General features: G+C 40.5%; 1 protein-coding gene across 1 annotated transcript in view; it reads right to left on the bottom strand.

Annotated features, from left to right (window-relative positions):
* The window catches only part of LOC139724736 (unconventional myosin-XVIIIa-like), a 191008-nt gene that overhangs the window by 104109 nt on the left and 73330 nt on the right, over positions 1-13569 (bottom strand). The window contains exons 10-19 of the mRNA XM_071635858.1: positions 13275-13419; positions 12276-12528; positions 11377-11569; positions 9377-9466; positions 8036-8180; positions 7238-7397; positions 6067-6250; positions 4910-5126; positions 4190-4290; positions 3336-3401 (exon numbers count right to left, since the gene is read on the bottom strand). Coding sequence (XP_071491959.1) covers positions 3336-3401; positions 4190-4290; positions 4910-5126; positions 6067-6250; positions 7238-7397; positions 8036-8180; positions 9377-9466; positions 11377-11569; positions 12276-12528; positions 13275-13419 — 1554 coding nt within the window. The remainder of the gene's footprint in view (positions 1-3335; positions 3402-4189; positions 4291-4909; positions 5127-6066; positions 6251-7237; positions 7398-8035; positions 8181-9376; positions 9467-11376; positions 11570-12275; positions 12529-13274; positions 13420-13569) is intronic.

Raw genomic sequence — 13569 nt, forward strand, 5'->3', positions numbered from 1 at the left:
TCTCTTGAAATGAATTTTAACTATAAAATCTCAAAATCTCGATTGGATTTGTGGGATAGAAGATGTGGAAGGCAAATGCTAGTGGTTTCTTTGTAACTTCAACCATGGCACCAACGTTTGAAACAATGACTTTTCCTTTTCAATAACAGGGAGAAAATCAATGAAGACAGACACTTCTGGTTTGACATGGACTTGCCGCATCCTATTCTGTTGATCTGATTCAAGAGGAGGTTTACGGACATACACAGATCTGATAAGTTAGGACTAACTTCAGAGTCATGCACTTGCAAAATTTTGCCAATCCAACCTATGACAAGATTATGCTCATAGATCACTGGAGGATAAAACTCACTGCATATTTTTCTTACTCTAATACCATAACATGTGCTTGAATTAAAAGAATGAACAGTGACCAAACATTTCTGTAAAATATCTACCAAGCTTTCTACAACTTTGTTCTGCATACAGTGCAAGTCTTTGTGCCAGAAAACACCAACAGAAGGGGGATAAAACTGAGATGTTTAATCAACAGTAGGATCTTGAAAGACACCATCAAGACACACAGTAAGCAGTATTTCGTAACCCATTTGCTATCATGTACTGGTTGTCCTACATATTATCCTTAAATGCAGAATTACAAAGTGTTTGAACCAGAGAGTTAAGACCTGACCAACAATATCACCTACACTGAAGGCACAGGAATTTAAAAGACTTACAATAACACAGCCCTACAAAATCACAGCTAAAGTTTCAAATTTCCACCCTTTTTTGGGTGTTTTGTTTCTATCTCATATATGAATGACCGTGTCACATTTCCTGTTTGAGAATTTCATTTCCATCTACGCTGCTCTCATCTGAACAGGTCAGCCAATTTCCAGGAGGTCCAACCCAGGCATGAGAGGGGAAGGGAGGATTTACAAATTGCCACGGAAATAAGAGCTTAGGACACCATGTGTGTCATACATATATGCATGATACATATTTTGCTGAATTAGGAGTGGACTTTGCTGGTCAAGTTCCTTTCTGAAACTGCATGAATTTCTGTCTCTTCATCTCAATTTCTCTCCTTATTCCCCAGCTTCTCCTGTTCCTTCCATCTTACTCATTTGCTTCATTTTCTCCTTTCTCTTTTTTTTTTCTTTTTTCATACTTTTTCCCTTAGTCTGTCCCTCTTACCACTTTCTTGTTTCACTAAGAACATCCACTAGATCTCTAGGTATGAACAGCAGACCACACGGTTTAAAACTTTGGAGGATTACAATTAAGGGGTAGGGTCAGAGGATAACTCAAATCCTGTCCGCAGTATCATTGAAAAAACATCAAGATTAGGGGGAAAAATATATTTTTGAAAATGACACCACCACCACCACCACCATCACTAACAACAGCAATAGTAATGTATGATATGTACAAGATGCACAGCAGACATTTCAATTTCAATAAAAATGTATATCCCCTCTCTAGACAACAACCAGGAGTGAAGCCTAATCCACAAATCTGGGTTCATCTTTAATCTTACACATGCACACTCTCAAACCTGCAGCTCCATGACTATGGCACGGTCTACTAAAACCAATACTTCCCAGGATTTAGTCATGAAAAGAGTTGAGCAAATCCTGTGTGTATGCTATACCTTGTACTTAGTAATTTGGTCTTAATAGATATACAAGATGTCTAATGCAATTCCAATCATTTATTCACACTTCCTACTGGGAGTGATGACGATCTTCAAATCACATCATACACATAAAGTTGCCTTTACTTTTCTTGATACTTGTAGGAAGAGGATGGAGACACAATTAAAAGGAGCCAGAGTACTTTAGTAATCTATAAATATTTCTGATCACATGGACAAATAGCTTTGTCAGGATTACACTATGTAACTTCATGAGAAAATACCGGGATATGGTTATAAATACACCTTGATCAATACTGCAAACCAGGGCTCAGTGGAGTGCAGGCACTTGAATAGTGCCCTCTAGAGTCAGATTCAAGAACACATGCCATTCTTGCAAACTGTGTGCTGCTGATCTCTCTATTGTCATTACTATACAGTCCTCCAGTTAGTGTATTAACATTCTGAGACTCAAGACACAGCAAGCCTTGATAGCAGGTTACACAGAGGGAGTCTGATGGAGCTTATCTATTGCAAACATTACATCATGGTCAAAGTGTAGAAATTGAGTGAGAAGTTACATTGGCAACAGGTTAATCTTGGTAGCAAAGAAATGCTCCATGTGCGCAATCTACCTCATCTGTAATCTACGAGAAATCTCCAGACAAAATATACACAACAAAGCAAGCCCTTCTTTTTCTGGATATTCTGAAGCAGATGAATTTGACCACCGTACGTTGATGGAACTACAAGATGCCTTTATCATTCAAAGATGATTAAAAAAAAGAAGACATTCGGAAAGTGTTTTTATTCTCACTATAAACTCCTTTGGTACATTTCAGCCTGGGATTTAATGCATGTTTTTCCAATACCACGTGCCAAGTTCAGACAAAGTTCAGTGTGATTGTGGAAGGCTCTCAAAGAAAGACTATACTTAAAGCAATCAAAGGAACAAAATAAAATTCAAGGAAAAGTTGTTTTACACAACTGCACCCATAGGCTTACATCACAGGCTTATCACCAAGGATGAAATATCACATCAAATAAACATGTTTTCCTATACACCTAGAATGCAGACATCTAAGGTCACTGGGATGTAACATCCATGGTTAGTTGGTGTGTATCTCCAGCAAGGTCCAAGTTTGGTAGCTATTGTAAACACACAAGCACCAACCAATATTCATACATGCTGCCCATTTATCTGCAAAGGAGGACTTCCAGCGAAGAATTAAAAACCATCTTGCTGAAATCACTTGCATGTTTCTCTTTACAAGCGCACATTTGAACTCTGATGAAAGAGTGTAGATCTCAAGCAGCTACATCCACATGGATGCATTTTGCCCTGCGGCCATCCAAGACCCCTACAACAAATCTGGACCTGTTTGAAAAGCATTTTTAGAACAATATAGAGTCTGTTGGATCCACTTGTCGTCACTAGGTGGTGGTCTCTGGTTGTCTCTGGTGTGTCCTCCTGCTATAGGTCCTTGCTGAAAGGCTTTTACAAACACAAACTTAAATTTCTACCCAAAGCACAAACATGAACACAACTCAAACATATCCAAAGATAAGAAACAGAAGGGCAAATATGCCCATGCTGTTGTGGAATACAATTTTGATATGCACCATAGGTAACAAGCACTCCAAGCACAGGTATCAAAAGATGAGAAAGAGATAAACTGTTCTATGTAAATGAAGAAATTTAGAACTTTTGGTTCCTTACCTGGCTGAGTCCAAGTCTGTGAGATGAAGGATCCAGGTCTAGATGGGTCAGTAGCTGCTCCACAGCCTAGAAAGGAACGGGAGGAAAGAGAAAGCTGTTACTGAAGTATATAGGGAGAGACCCTCAAAACAGGTGAGGGAGAAGGGTATCCAAAATATGACCCCCTTCCATTAAACTCAGCTACCACATGATCCCATTCCAAATTCCTTGCTGGAAAACAAAAAAACAAAAAAGTACATGAGACAGCCTATGACACCTAAGTGCCCAAGACTTATCTCTTATCACTTTTCTCACATGTTTTAACATGGGTTTTTTTTTTGTGTTTTTACACAGTTTTTGACAGTTTGCTAAGCATTTGAGACTCAACAAAATTACTCTGTTCATGGGGGTAGGGAGGGATGTTTGAAACAATTCTTTCTGAGAATGAGACTCTTCTGTATTTCACTCTTTCTGTCACGAATTTAAGAACATAGATTTGTAAATGCTCCGGTCAGTTTATTCACATGACAAAAATAAGAAACAGAGGTATAGTCAACCTTGCTTAAGTTGACCTCGCATAAGTCAAATATCGTCTAAATTGAAGGTCTCTTCAAGTCCTCTTCTCTCCATATTTTATTCTCATAAGTACAATTTTCTCAAAGTTGAAGCTATTTCTTCAGCCCATATAGATTTGATTTGGGCAAGGTTGATTGTATTTGATATCATGAGAGATGGCACAGTCCATCATATGATCCTCTCGGAATAAAAGATTATTCATACAGTAGTCCAAAAACAAACAGATCATCATCACAAACAAACAGAAAAGCAAGGCAGACCAATAAACAACAATCATTGGTATGGCGGACAGCTTGTACCTTTCTCTCATCCATGACTGGTTCTGGCATTTTCGCTTCCTTGGGGGCCAGGATTTCAAATCGGTGACGGAACTCTTGGAAGAATAGACTCTCGGGGTACCCTACAAACAGAAATGAAGGCAAACCAATGAGACCGATATTACATAAATGATACTCTGCAAATGCATTTGTTATCACAAGCAGTGACCTCACTTTTGTGTGTTTGCTAAAAAAATATTTAATTATTTATACCACATACATCAATAAATTCTATAAGAGTGATGAAACATATCCATCCTGGAGAGGCCCTTCGACTAGACTCTCACAGTTCTACTTGGGTATGACAATTTGTAACACAGTAAAAAAAGAAATCTTCAGCAAATTGAACATATTTTAATGGTAAAATTGCTTCAGGTGTTTTTTTTTTTGTTTTTTTTTGTTTTGTTTTGTTTTTTTTAGTCCACATACATGCAAATGAGTAAAGACCCACAACTGCATGAGGTAAAAGGCTTTTTCTTGACAAATGGTGGATAAAAAGCAATGATTTTTGTTGTTGTAGTTGTTGCTTTGGTAAGATATTGTCCTCTAGCAGTAGTATGCAGATGAATGCTCTAGTTTCACTGACATGAAGGACATATATAATGCAGTCTCTGCAACATACTATTAATATCATTGCAGTTTTACAAGAATGCATGACTGCAAACTTGCCATCACAGAAAGAGAGAGTCCCTGAACACTCACCAAAGCGGTATATCCTGATTGCAGCCATGATCTGTGATCCCCTGACCTGGGCACGGAGGAGTGGAACATCGAGGAGGTCGCTGGAGGAGGAGGAGGATGCGGAGGATGGGGGCTTCCCCTCTATCATACGGGCCTCACACAACCCCGCATCGGGGTGGGGCAGGAGACAGTGGACGAAGTGCAGTTTTGTCCGTCGGATGCTATCAATGATACCATCCTAGGATGAGGGAGTAAAGGAGGAAAGAGGGACATAAAGAACTACTAGTCTTGAGACAGTGGATGAAATCTGTCCTCTAGTGATTACCATTCACACACTTGGCTCGTGGCTCCTCAGAATGATCCTGAGTCTGATTTAAGACAGCAGCCACAATGACCACAATATAAACTCATTCTTAATGATCTTTACTCAGCATTTGACAAGTCATCAAGTCACATAGAGCAAAGGAAATGCACTAAGGTCACATTACTCCTTGGAAAACCACATCACACACTGACACAAGAGACTAGCACAGCCCTTAATGCCATGATATATCCTTGCATGGCATATTCAAGTGGCTAGGATTAAGACTTACCTCAAAATGACTGATCTTATCTACTATTAAGTCAGTAGGTAAGAAACTTGTACTCACTGTGTTAGTTCTAAAGGTGTCTCACAATGCCAATTTTCTTTGTCAGTTGAAATAGCATTTGCAACATTGTAGCAGTACTTGACAGGAGTATTCCCACACCGCCCTGCTCACAAAAATACTACTCTATGCTGGATGAAAACCCTCTTGGATAAGTCTTTTAATCCTCCTTAAATTCTAAAAAATACTAACAAAAGTACATCTCGGTTTTTCACCGAAAGGCAAGGAATCACGCAGATATGAGATTACATCAATATGTGGCAATTTACCCGAGTGTACAAACTAGCTCTCACTGTAAAGTTTCAATGTATACTTTCATTCTAACAGTGAGTGCAATCCTAGTCAAAAGACTGCAAAGCAAAGGAGGGCACACATCCCATGATAATGATGATTCACAGAATCTGTATGGTGCCAGATATCTATTTAAAAGCATGTAAAGACGCAGACTCCTTGAAGAGAGTCAGTAATTGAATGTCTGGTGAAAAATGACAAATGACATAATCTGAATTGCATTTTGCACTCTATCCTCACCACTTGGTACTTGGTCTGGAGACAGAGAGACTTCCTCTTGATGGCTGCAGTGCCACTGGTCCAGGCACGTCGTAGGCTGGATGCCCTGCGGAGAGACGAGCTGCCCTCTATACCTGCCACTGAACCAACCATGGAGCTTGGTAGAGAGCCAGCTAGACTGGCAAACAGCCGACTGATGCTGGGCCTGATGGAATGAGTCAACAGAAATGGCTCTTAACATTGGACAATAGACAGGATGCATAATACAAGTCTGCCAACATTCCCACATCCAAATCAGGGAGATTCCACACAGCAATCAGGGTTATATCTGTGTGTTACATGCATTTCAATGGGTGAAAATAATTACCAAATCAGGGAGATTTTAATATTCTCTGTAGTCAGACATGAACTGATTTTTGTCGTTTTCAGGGAGACTCCTACAGAATCAGGGAGACTTGGCAGCTCTGCATATAGCAAGGTAGAGAAATGTTTCTCATTTCTTTGGAAAAAGAATACTTTGTGATATGGTCATTTTACATCTTACCAAGCCTTTACAATAAATGATTTTTTTTTTCTCTCTTTTTTTGTTTGTTGTTTGAGAATCACTTAGCATTCACCAGGTTCATGAGAATGGAATGCTGACTATTTGTCCCATTCAAAAATCAACCACCAGGGCAAATATGTGGCAGGAAGATAAAAACTCTACAATGGTTCTCCCAAGGGAAGACTGAAATATACCACCACCAGTCAAACTCCACTCCTAATTCAATTCAATCCTTTGAATAGACTTAAAATCCAACAAATGAAACAGTCAAAGTTTCAATAAAATCAGACACACCATAAGAAAATTAGTAATGTTTTCACTGAACAGAGATATTAGTCACAGCCAAAGTATATGATAACGTGATCACACCTACCTTTGACTGGCCTACAAATCTTCACCAAAATCATATTCTTTGCATCACAGCACTAAAGAGTTGTAATAAATTAGCAGAGGACATTTGTTGAGGAAGGCGTGAAGTTGCAATGTCACTGGTCATACCATGACTTCTTAATATCTATATTTAAACTTTTGAAGTATATCGTAAAAAGTATTTACCCTTTGAAATAAAAGATTTGTGAAGCATTTCATGCCAAACAGACTCAACTGCTCACACTGAGAAATCAAATTGGTCAAGAATTTGAGACTCACTTCTGAGACTCCTGGAGAACAACAGATGCGCTTCGGATGGCGGGGTTCTCCCTGGCCAGCTTCAGCCAGTTGGTGGCGTTGTAGGTCACTGGCACCGTGCCCTGGAAATGATTCAGGGTGAAGCTTTGCTTACTACTGCCTTGTTTGATGATCCCATCAGCTGAAACAGAAGAAAGGCACAAGGGATAAATGTAAACAGAATTAACAGTAATGTAATGATATCATTCTTGATGATAAACGGATATGGAATTAACAGTGATTTGATGATAACATTCTGATGATATAAGAAAATAAGAAGAATAAGTTCTATTTATTTGTTCACAACCTTGAATAGATATACAACAGTTTTGCCTGTTGAGGCCCAATCCAGGTAGGTTCTGCTCATGATGGCAGTCTCCTGTATTGTTTGTTGTTGTTTTTTTAATATCTCTCTCTCTCTTTTGCTCACTCATGATTACAGCAAGCAACATCACTACTTTTTTACATTGTGTCATGTAATGATTTGATTGAAAAATTTATGATTTAATTGGATACTTTTATTACCACCTTTTATGCATATAGTGTGATATGTATACACAATATTTTCAATGCATAACTCAGCTAGGAAGAATCTTTTGTAATGTTATGATCATTTTGTGAAAAATATAGAAATAAATAGGATTACAGAAATTAAAGAAATTAATAAAATATCATAAAATAAAAATATCTGAAATGTATTTTAGTGAAAGTATATATTTGGTGAAATGAGAATATCTAGACATTGTGCCTGGTTAGCTGCCTCAGCCTCATCAAACTCACATCGTTTAGCCTCATCATGGTAGTGTAGGAAGAGGCGTTCCAGGAAACTCTCATCTGAGGCTCCAGGGAAGATGGACTCCTCGTCCAGGAGCCAGAGGATCCCTTTCTGGTCTGTGTTCCTGAGGTCCGGGTTGGAGGTTCGGATCTACGAAAACAGATGATTAAGGGAGACTTGTATAGAGTAACATTCCGTCATACCCAGTACTTGCTCACAGCAAACTGCCACAAGTCAGATCAGCTGTGTGGTTGTGCTGTTACCAGACAAGCAAAGTATGAGAGGAAGGGCCTTTTCACACTTACCAAGTTTGCTTCATATGAAACTTGATGACAAACATGAGGGCAACTACGAGTCAAATCACTGTCCGTTCACACAGCAGGAATTAAGGCTTCACAGATTGTTATTTCGAATTTCAGAGCGAGGAGGTGAGGTTTGGCTTCTTTGCAAGTTCCCATCAATCACTCTTGAGCCTCCTTTCTGTGGGAGTGATTGGAAGGCCATGTCAATTTCACCCCTCCCCCAAAAAAACAAACAAACAAAAATCAAACAAAAACCTAAAACATGACTGGAGTTCAGTTATGTTCACATGCTAGTTTCGTTGCTTAATTCTGGTGAAATGGGATTGGAAAGCACTTCCAGACTGTCATTTGAAACACGATTGTAATCAAGTTTCAAATTGCACTCTGCAATTCCAGTTTGCATTCACACCACACGTCTGCTTGATTTGAAACATGATTCTAGTTTGCTTGATTACACTCAGGTTTCAAATTAAGTGATGTCGATACGTGAGAATGCCCTGGAAATCCCACTGGGTTGTTACTTTTCTAATCTAGGACATAATGAATCCCATCATGTGACATACTGAGGGGAACCATAGCCCCCACTCCTTCACACCTGCTCTCCCCCCCCCCCCCCCCCCCCCCTACACAGCACCCTCTAATTACCAAGTGACGTTTGGTTTTGAAAGGCTATCCCTTTCTGTGCCAGAGACTTTGGGCAGTGTGTAAACAGCTTTCGGCTCCTGCTAGGCAGAAGGGCCCTAGCATGAAATTACATCCCAAAATTGAATTTTTGTTTGTGAAATAACTTGAAGGAGTTTTGAAAGCTCTTTCATATTCAATTCAATAGTCTATTTATTTCCAAAAAAAACAAACAAACAACAAAATGATACATATGATGCAATCATAATTTTTTTGTGATATTTTGAGCTTGCAAGTCTTAGGGCCCTTCTGCCAGTTAAGTGACACTATGGGGCTTTCTGTGCCAATCAGCACTCAAAGCCTGCGAAGGGTTAAGCAGGGATGTTGTGAGCCCCACAGGACCCCATGAGGATTGCATCTTACCAATCCCTGTTGCTTGTCGATGAGGTTGACCAGCAATCCAGGCGGGGACTCACTGTCATTGTCTCCCTCCAAATCACACTGGATGTTTTCCTATGGTAACATCAGAAAAGAACAGCAACTTTGTCAATGAGATTTAATTTCCACTTTCATATTTTTTACACACATCATATGCTTAAAAACAAAAGTAATCCACATTTCATCTGTCTACACACACATCTCACAGTGCTGTGGAACTGATGTGTGATTTTACTTCTACACCATTTGCTAGTCAATCTTAGGGGAAAATTTAGTCAATGAGTGACCAAGTAATCTCTGCATAATTGGATATCACTTAGAGGTGTACTCCTGTTCACTTGGAAGGATTTGAATAAGCACTTTCTACATATGTAATAGAATCTTAACCTGTTAATCAAGTACTCTGGTCATTATGGTGAACTTTGTTACCACTGAACCTTGCAATTATGCACAGAGTACTGAAAAAAAAGAAAGAATCAAAGTGTGAGCATGACACAGACTAAAATTAAACCTCGTGAAATGTTACTTTGACTCGCAACCGATCTTCTCTTGAATGTCTTTATCCTGACACATCGTAAATAAAATTTTTTGAAAGGTTATTATCACTTTTTGGAATCATTCATCAAAACTAACAGAACTAAAACGCTTGAAGAATCACGGCCATCACCTTTGGATTTATGTCACACATCTATCAATGAATTAATACTCCTTTATGTTTGGTTGACTGATTGATGGATGGATGCCCTATGTTAAAAGTGAAAGTATGGAGACATCATCTATTTCAACTATTGTTTAATGTTCTGCTGCTCAATCAATTGTAGTTTGAGCCTCAAGCTGACTTGAACCACTGCCAACTTGAGTGCATTGTTAGAGACCTGGTAACATGGGGATTCATGGAGTGGAAAGGCTGGCCCAGTTCAGATATCTCTGAGAACCCCTTAACAAATTGTGCACAGCTTTATCCCTGATCTCTATGTGAGTACACACACAGCTGGAGAATCTGGACAGGAGTCAACCATTACCAGTGAGCGTACGCTTTGATGCACATATTCGCTCGCGGGGCACTGTTCCTGGTTTTCGAATATACCCTGGTGGGCAGTGAATGCACTGGGTTACCAATGGATCCCCACACTACCCGGTCTTAAATGTTGTGTGTTATCATGCTGTCCCCTCTTGTGAGAGGTGAAACACTCTGTCCCTCAGATAGGAAATGGAGGTCCCAGGTGTGAGAGAGTCACAACCCATGAACGTGGAAGATCTTACTTCCCTCCTCATAAAAGAACAGTATGCAAACCATGTGAAGTATTCCGATCCACATACACACTAGAAAATGGGCAAGAGATGCCTACCCCTTATAACCTGTCCCAAATGGCTAGTGACAAGCAGCAAAAAGTATCAATCAGGCATGTAGTGCCACAGAAGAAGATGCTGCTGATTTAATGAAAATTGGGAGGGTAGGTAATATGAGGGCTGTCACTGGGTGTGATGAGATCCCTGCAACATACTGTAGCAGCACATCACAGCAATGATGGCTGATGCTGAGGTATAGCCTGGAGATGGACAAAGGGGGTGTGTCTTCTTCTTCTAAAAGGATATTCTGCCTCCTATCCTGAAAATTATTGCAGAAGTAAATTTGGTTGCATGCATCCAATGAGGGAGAATCACGTAAGCACTGCTAAGAGCTTGGCATTTATATTTACATTGGTGAAAGTAAAACTTGTGCCACATTAATTTACGTCATGCCTTTGTCAAATGGTGAGAGACAGACTCAAGACATGGTGTTAAGATGGTAGATAGTAGCAGATTATTCTACTTTCTGGAGGTGCAAAGAAAGACAGAGTTTATATATTGATGAGTTCTAGAGAACTAATGGGGGTATGTGGTGAAGGGTTGTGGCAAGGAGGCGTGACAAGGGGGTGTGGCAAGGAGGCATGGCAAGGGGGCATGGCAAAGGAGGCTAAAATGAGGGAAATGGTGGTGCTAACCTGTGCATACTTGTCCCGCTGCAGGGTAAAGGTGGTGTCATGGAAGAGGAGCTGAAGCCGCTCCTGGGCGTAGTTGTTACACAGGTCCTGGAAGGTGGCGCCCTCAGTACGGCCGCAGGCCTCGGGGATCTGCAGACCGGGCACATCGACCACCAGGATGGAGGATCGGGTACGGTAGGTGGAAGAGAGCCCTCTGTTGACCGGCAAACACAGCAGCACAAAAGAAGAAATGGGAGGATTGAGAAAGGCAAATGATAGAGAGAAAGAGAGATGTGGCAAAAAACTACATGCTGTATTTTCCTAGAGGTTTAATTCAGGAGCTAGTGGGGACTCTTCATTATACAATAGGCATACCTACTGCTGGCAGAAACTCTCTTGGCACCTAGTCAAGTGCTAGCATGGACATTTTATCTCTGAGAAAAATAAGTTTGTTTATTTGGCCAGAGTTCTAAAACTGGGGATGACATCAGCTTTCCACTATCATGCAGTTTACTAAATGTGAATTTGTCTTAATTGATTCAAAGACATAATTTCTGCTATCACTGTCACTACAGTTTTGCACATAAAACTGTCCCTGTTAAGATGCAGCAAAATGGACATTCAAGTGAACATTTAAAAAATGCTTTTCTGATTGCTAAACAAGGCACCAATATTATGTAACATCGGGGCAAAAATCACACTGTCATCAATACAACCACCATACATCATTGTGATATCACTGTGTGTATTCCATTATAAGCCACAAGTTTCTCATCTACTTTGCAGGAGAGAACAGCTGTTTTTTGGTTTTGCTTTCTTTATGTATTGTGGCAATTTGACTTTACTTTCACTCAGCATACACACTGCCAGCCAAAGAGTAACTGTAAAGAGAATTCTGAATGAAGTCACGGGAAACCAACCTGTTGATAAGAGAGATGACAGCATTGACTAGCTCTGTGTACAGCCCTGACATCATGCCCTCCAGGGCCTCTAGAGCAGGCCCGCTCTCGGCCGCATCCGATGGGGTGGCCCGCAGGTTGGATCGGGTCGGGGTGCCCGTCGACTTCGGGTTGAAGGTGTTGCGGGTCAGGTCCTCGAGCGAGATGCCCAGCAGTGAGGCGGCCCTCTGGGCCTCAGCTGGCTGCTGGAACTGGCCTTTGGCACTGCTGGATCCTTTGGGGATAGAGCAGGAAATGACAGTGGAGTTATTGGAGAGATTGAAGAAATTTCTGGAAGATTTCATACCACTAGAACACATTAGATACAAGACATTCTGGGGAGATGGATGAAAAAAGGATGCATTGATAAAAGGAGCATATCATCATGCCACATTGAGGGAATAAATGTCAGAATTAAAGAAATCAAGCTTTTATCTTTTTGGGTAAGTATATCATACAGGAATGAAAATGCCTAAACTACAAGGAGACATAACTCTATTACAGAAAACCTGAATTAACTTGATGCTCTAACAGTAGCTGAAAATCAACATTGATGCGGCTCACAAATGGAAATGACATTTTAAGAGACTCCAACTCAAATGCTTTGAAGCCATTTTTGCAAATTCTCCTGCAGCTTGAGTTTGAATTTCTCACACAACTGCTGTGTGTCTCCTGTTTTTAAACTGTTTTGTCTCACTTACAATTCAGCTTTCTCCTGTGCAACTTATGTTCTATTACAAGTACTTAAAATAAGGTGACGATAGCATAGCATTAGAGAGCATCTCTAACCCTACAGCTTCCAGGGCCCACCAAAGGGTCCCACACCCCAGGTGCAGGGGACGCGTGATTACAGTTTCTAGTTTGCTATGAGGTTCAGGGGGGAGAATCTTGAGTATGAGACAAGCCTGGAGTTGGAGTCTCTGCCTGTTCCTCCTAATCTGTCTTTAAATTCTTGTAGGCATTTCACACTTGACCACTGACCTTTCACTGCTCCTGCTGCGCCAAGATGGATGACTGCAGCGAGGGTGCACCACAGCGCCTTACACTCCTCCACAGTGAACCCCAGGAGCTGACAGGCACTCAGTGTCTTCTGCCACATGGCTCTACTGTGCTCAATCTCTTCATTCTGACACAAACATAAATCAAAGACATCAGCACTGAGTGTTCACTCAGTTGAGTACACTACTTATTGAGTATTCTGCGACTTATGTTTGATATTCTGACTACATGTATGTTCGGCCTCAACATTTGTGCAACAGGGCCTTGGTATGAAAAA

This window comes from Diadema antillarum, unplaced genomic scaffold (assembly GCF_040938485.1).
Source record: "Diadema antillarum isolate AM-2024a unplaced genomic scaffold, OU_Dant_1.0 scf00000226, whole genome shotgun sequence".
NCBI lineage: Eukaryota > Metazoa > Echinodermata > Echinoidea > Diadematoida > Diadematidae > Diadema > Diadema antillarum.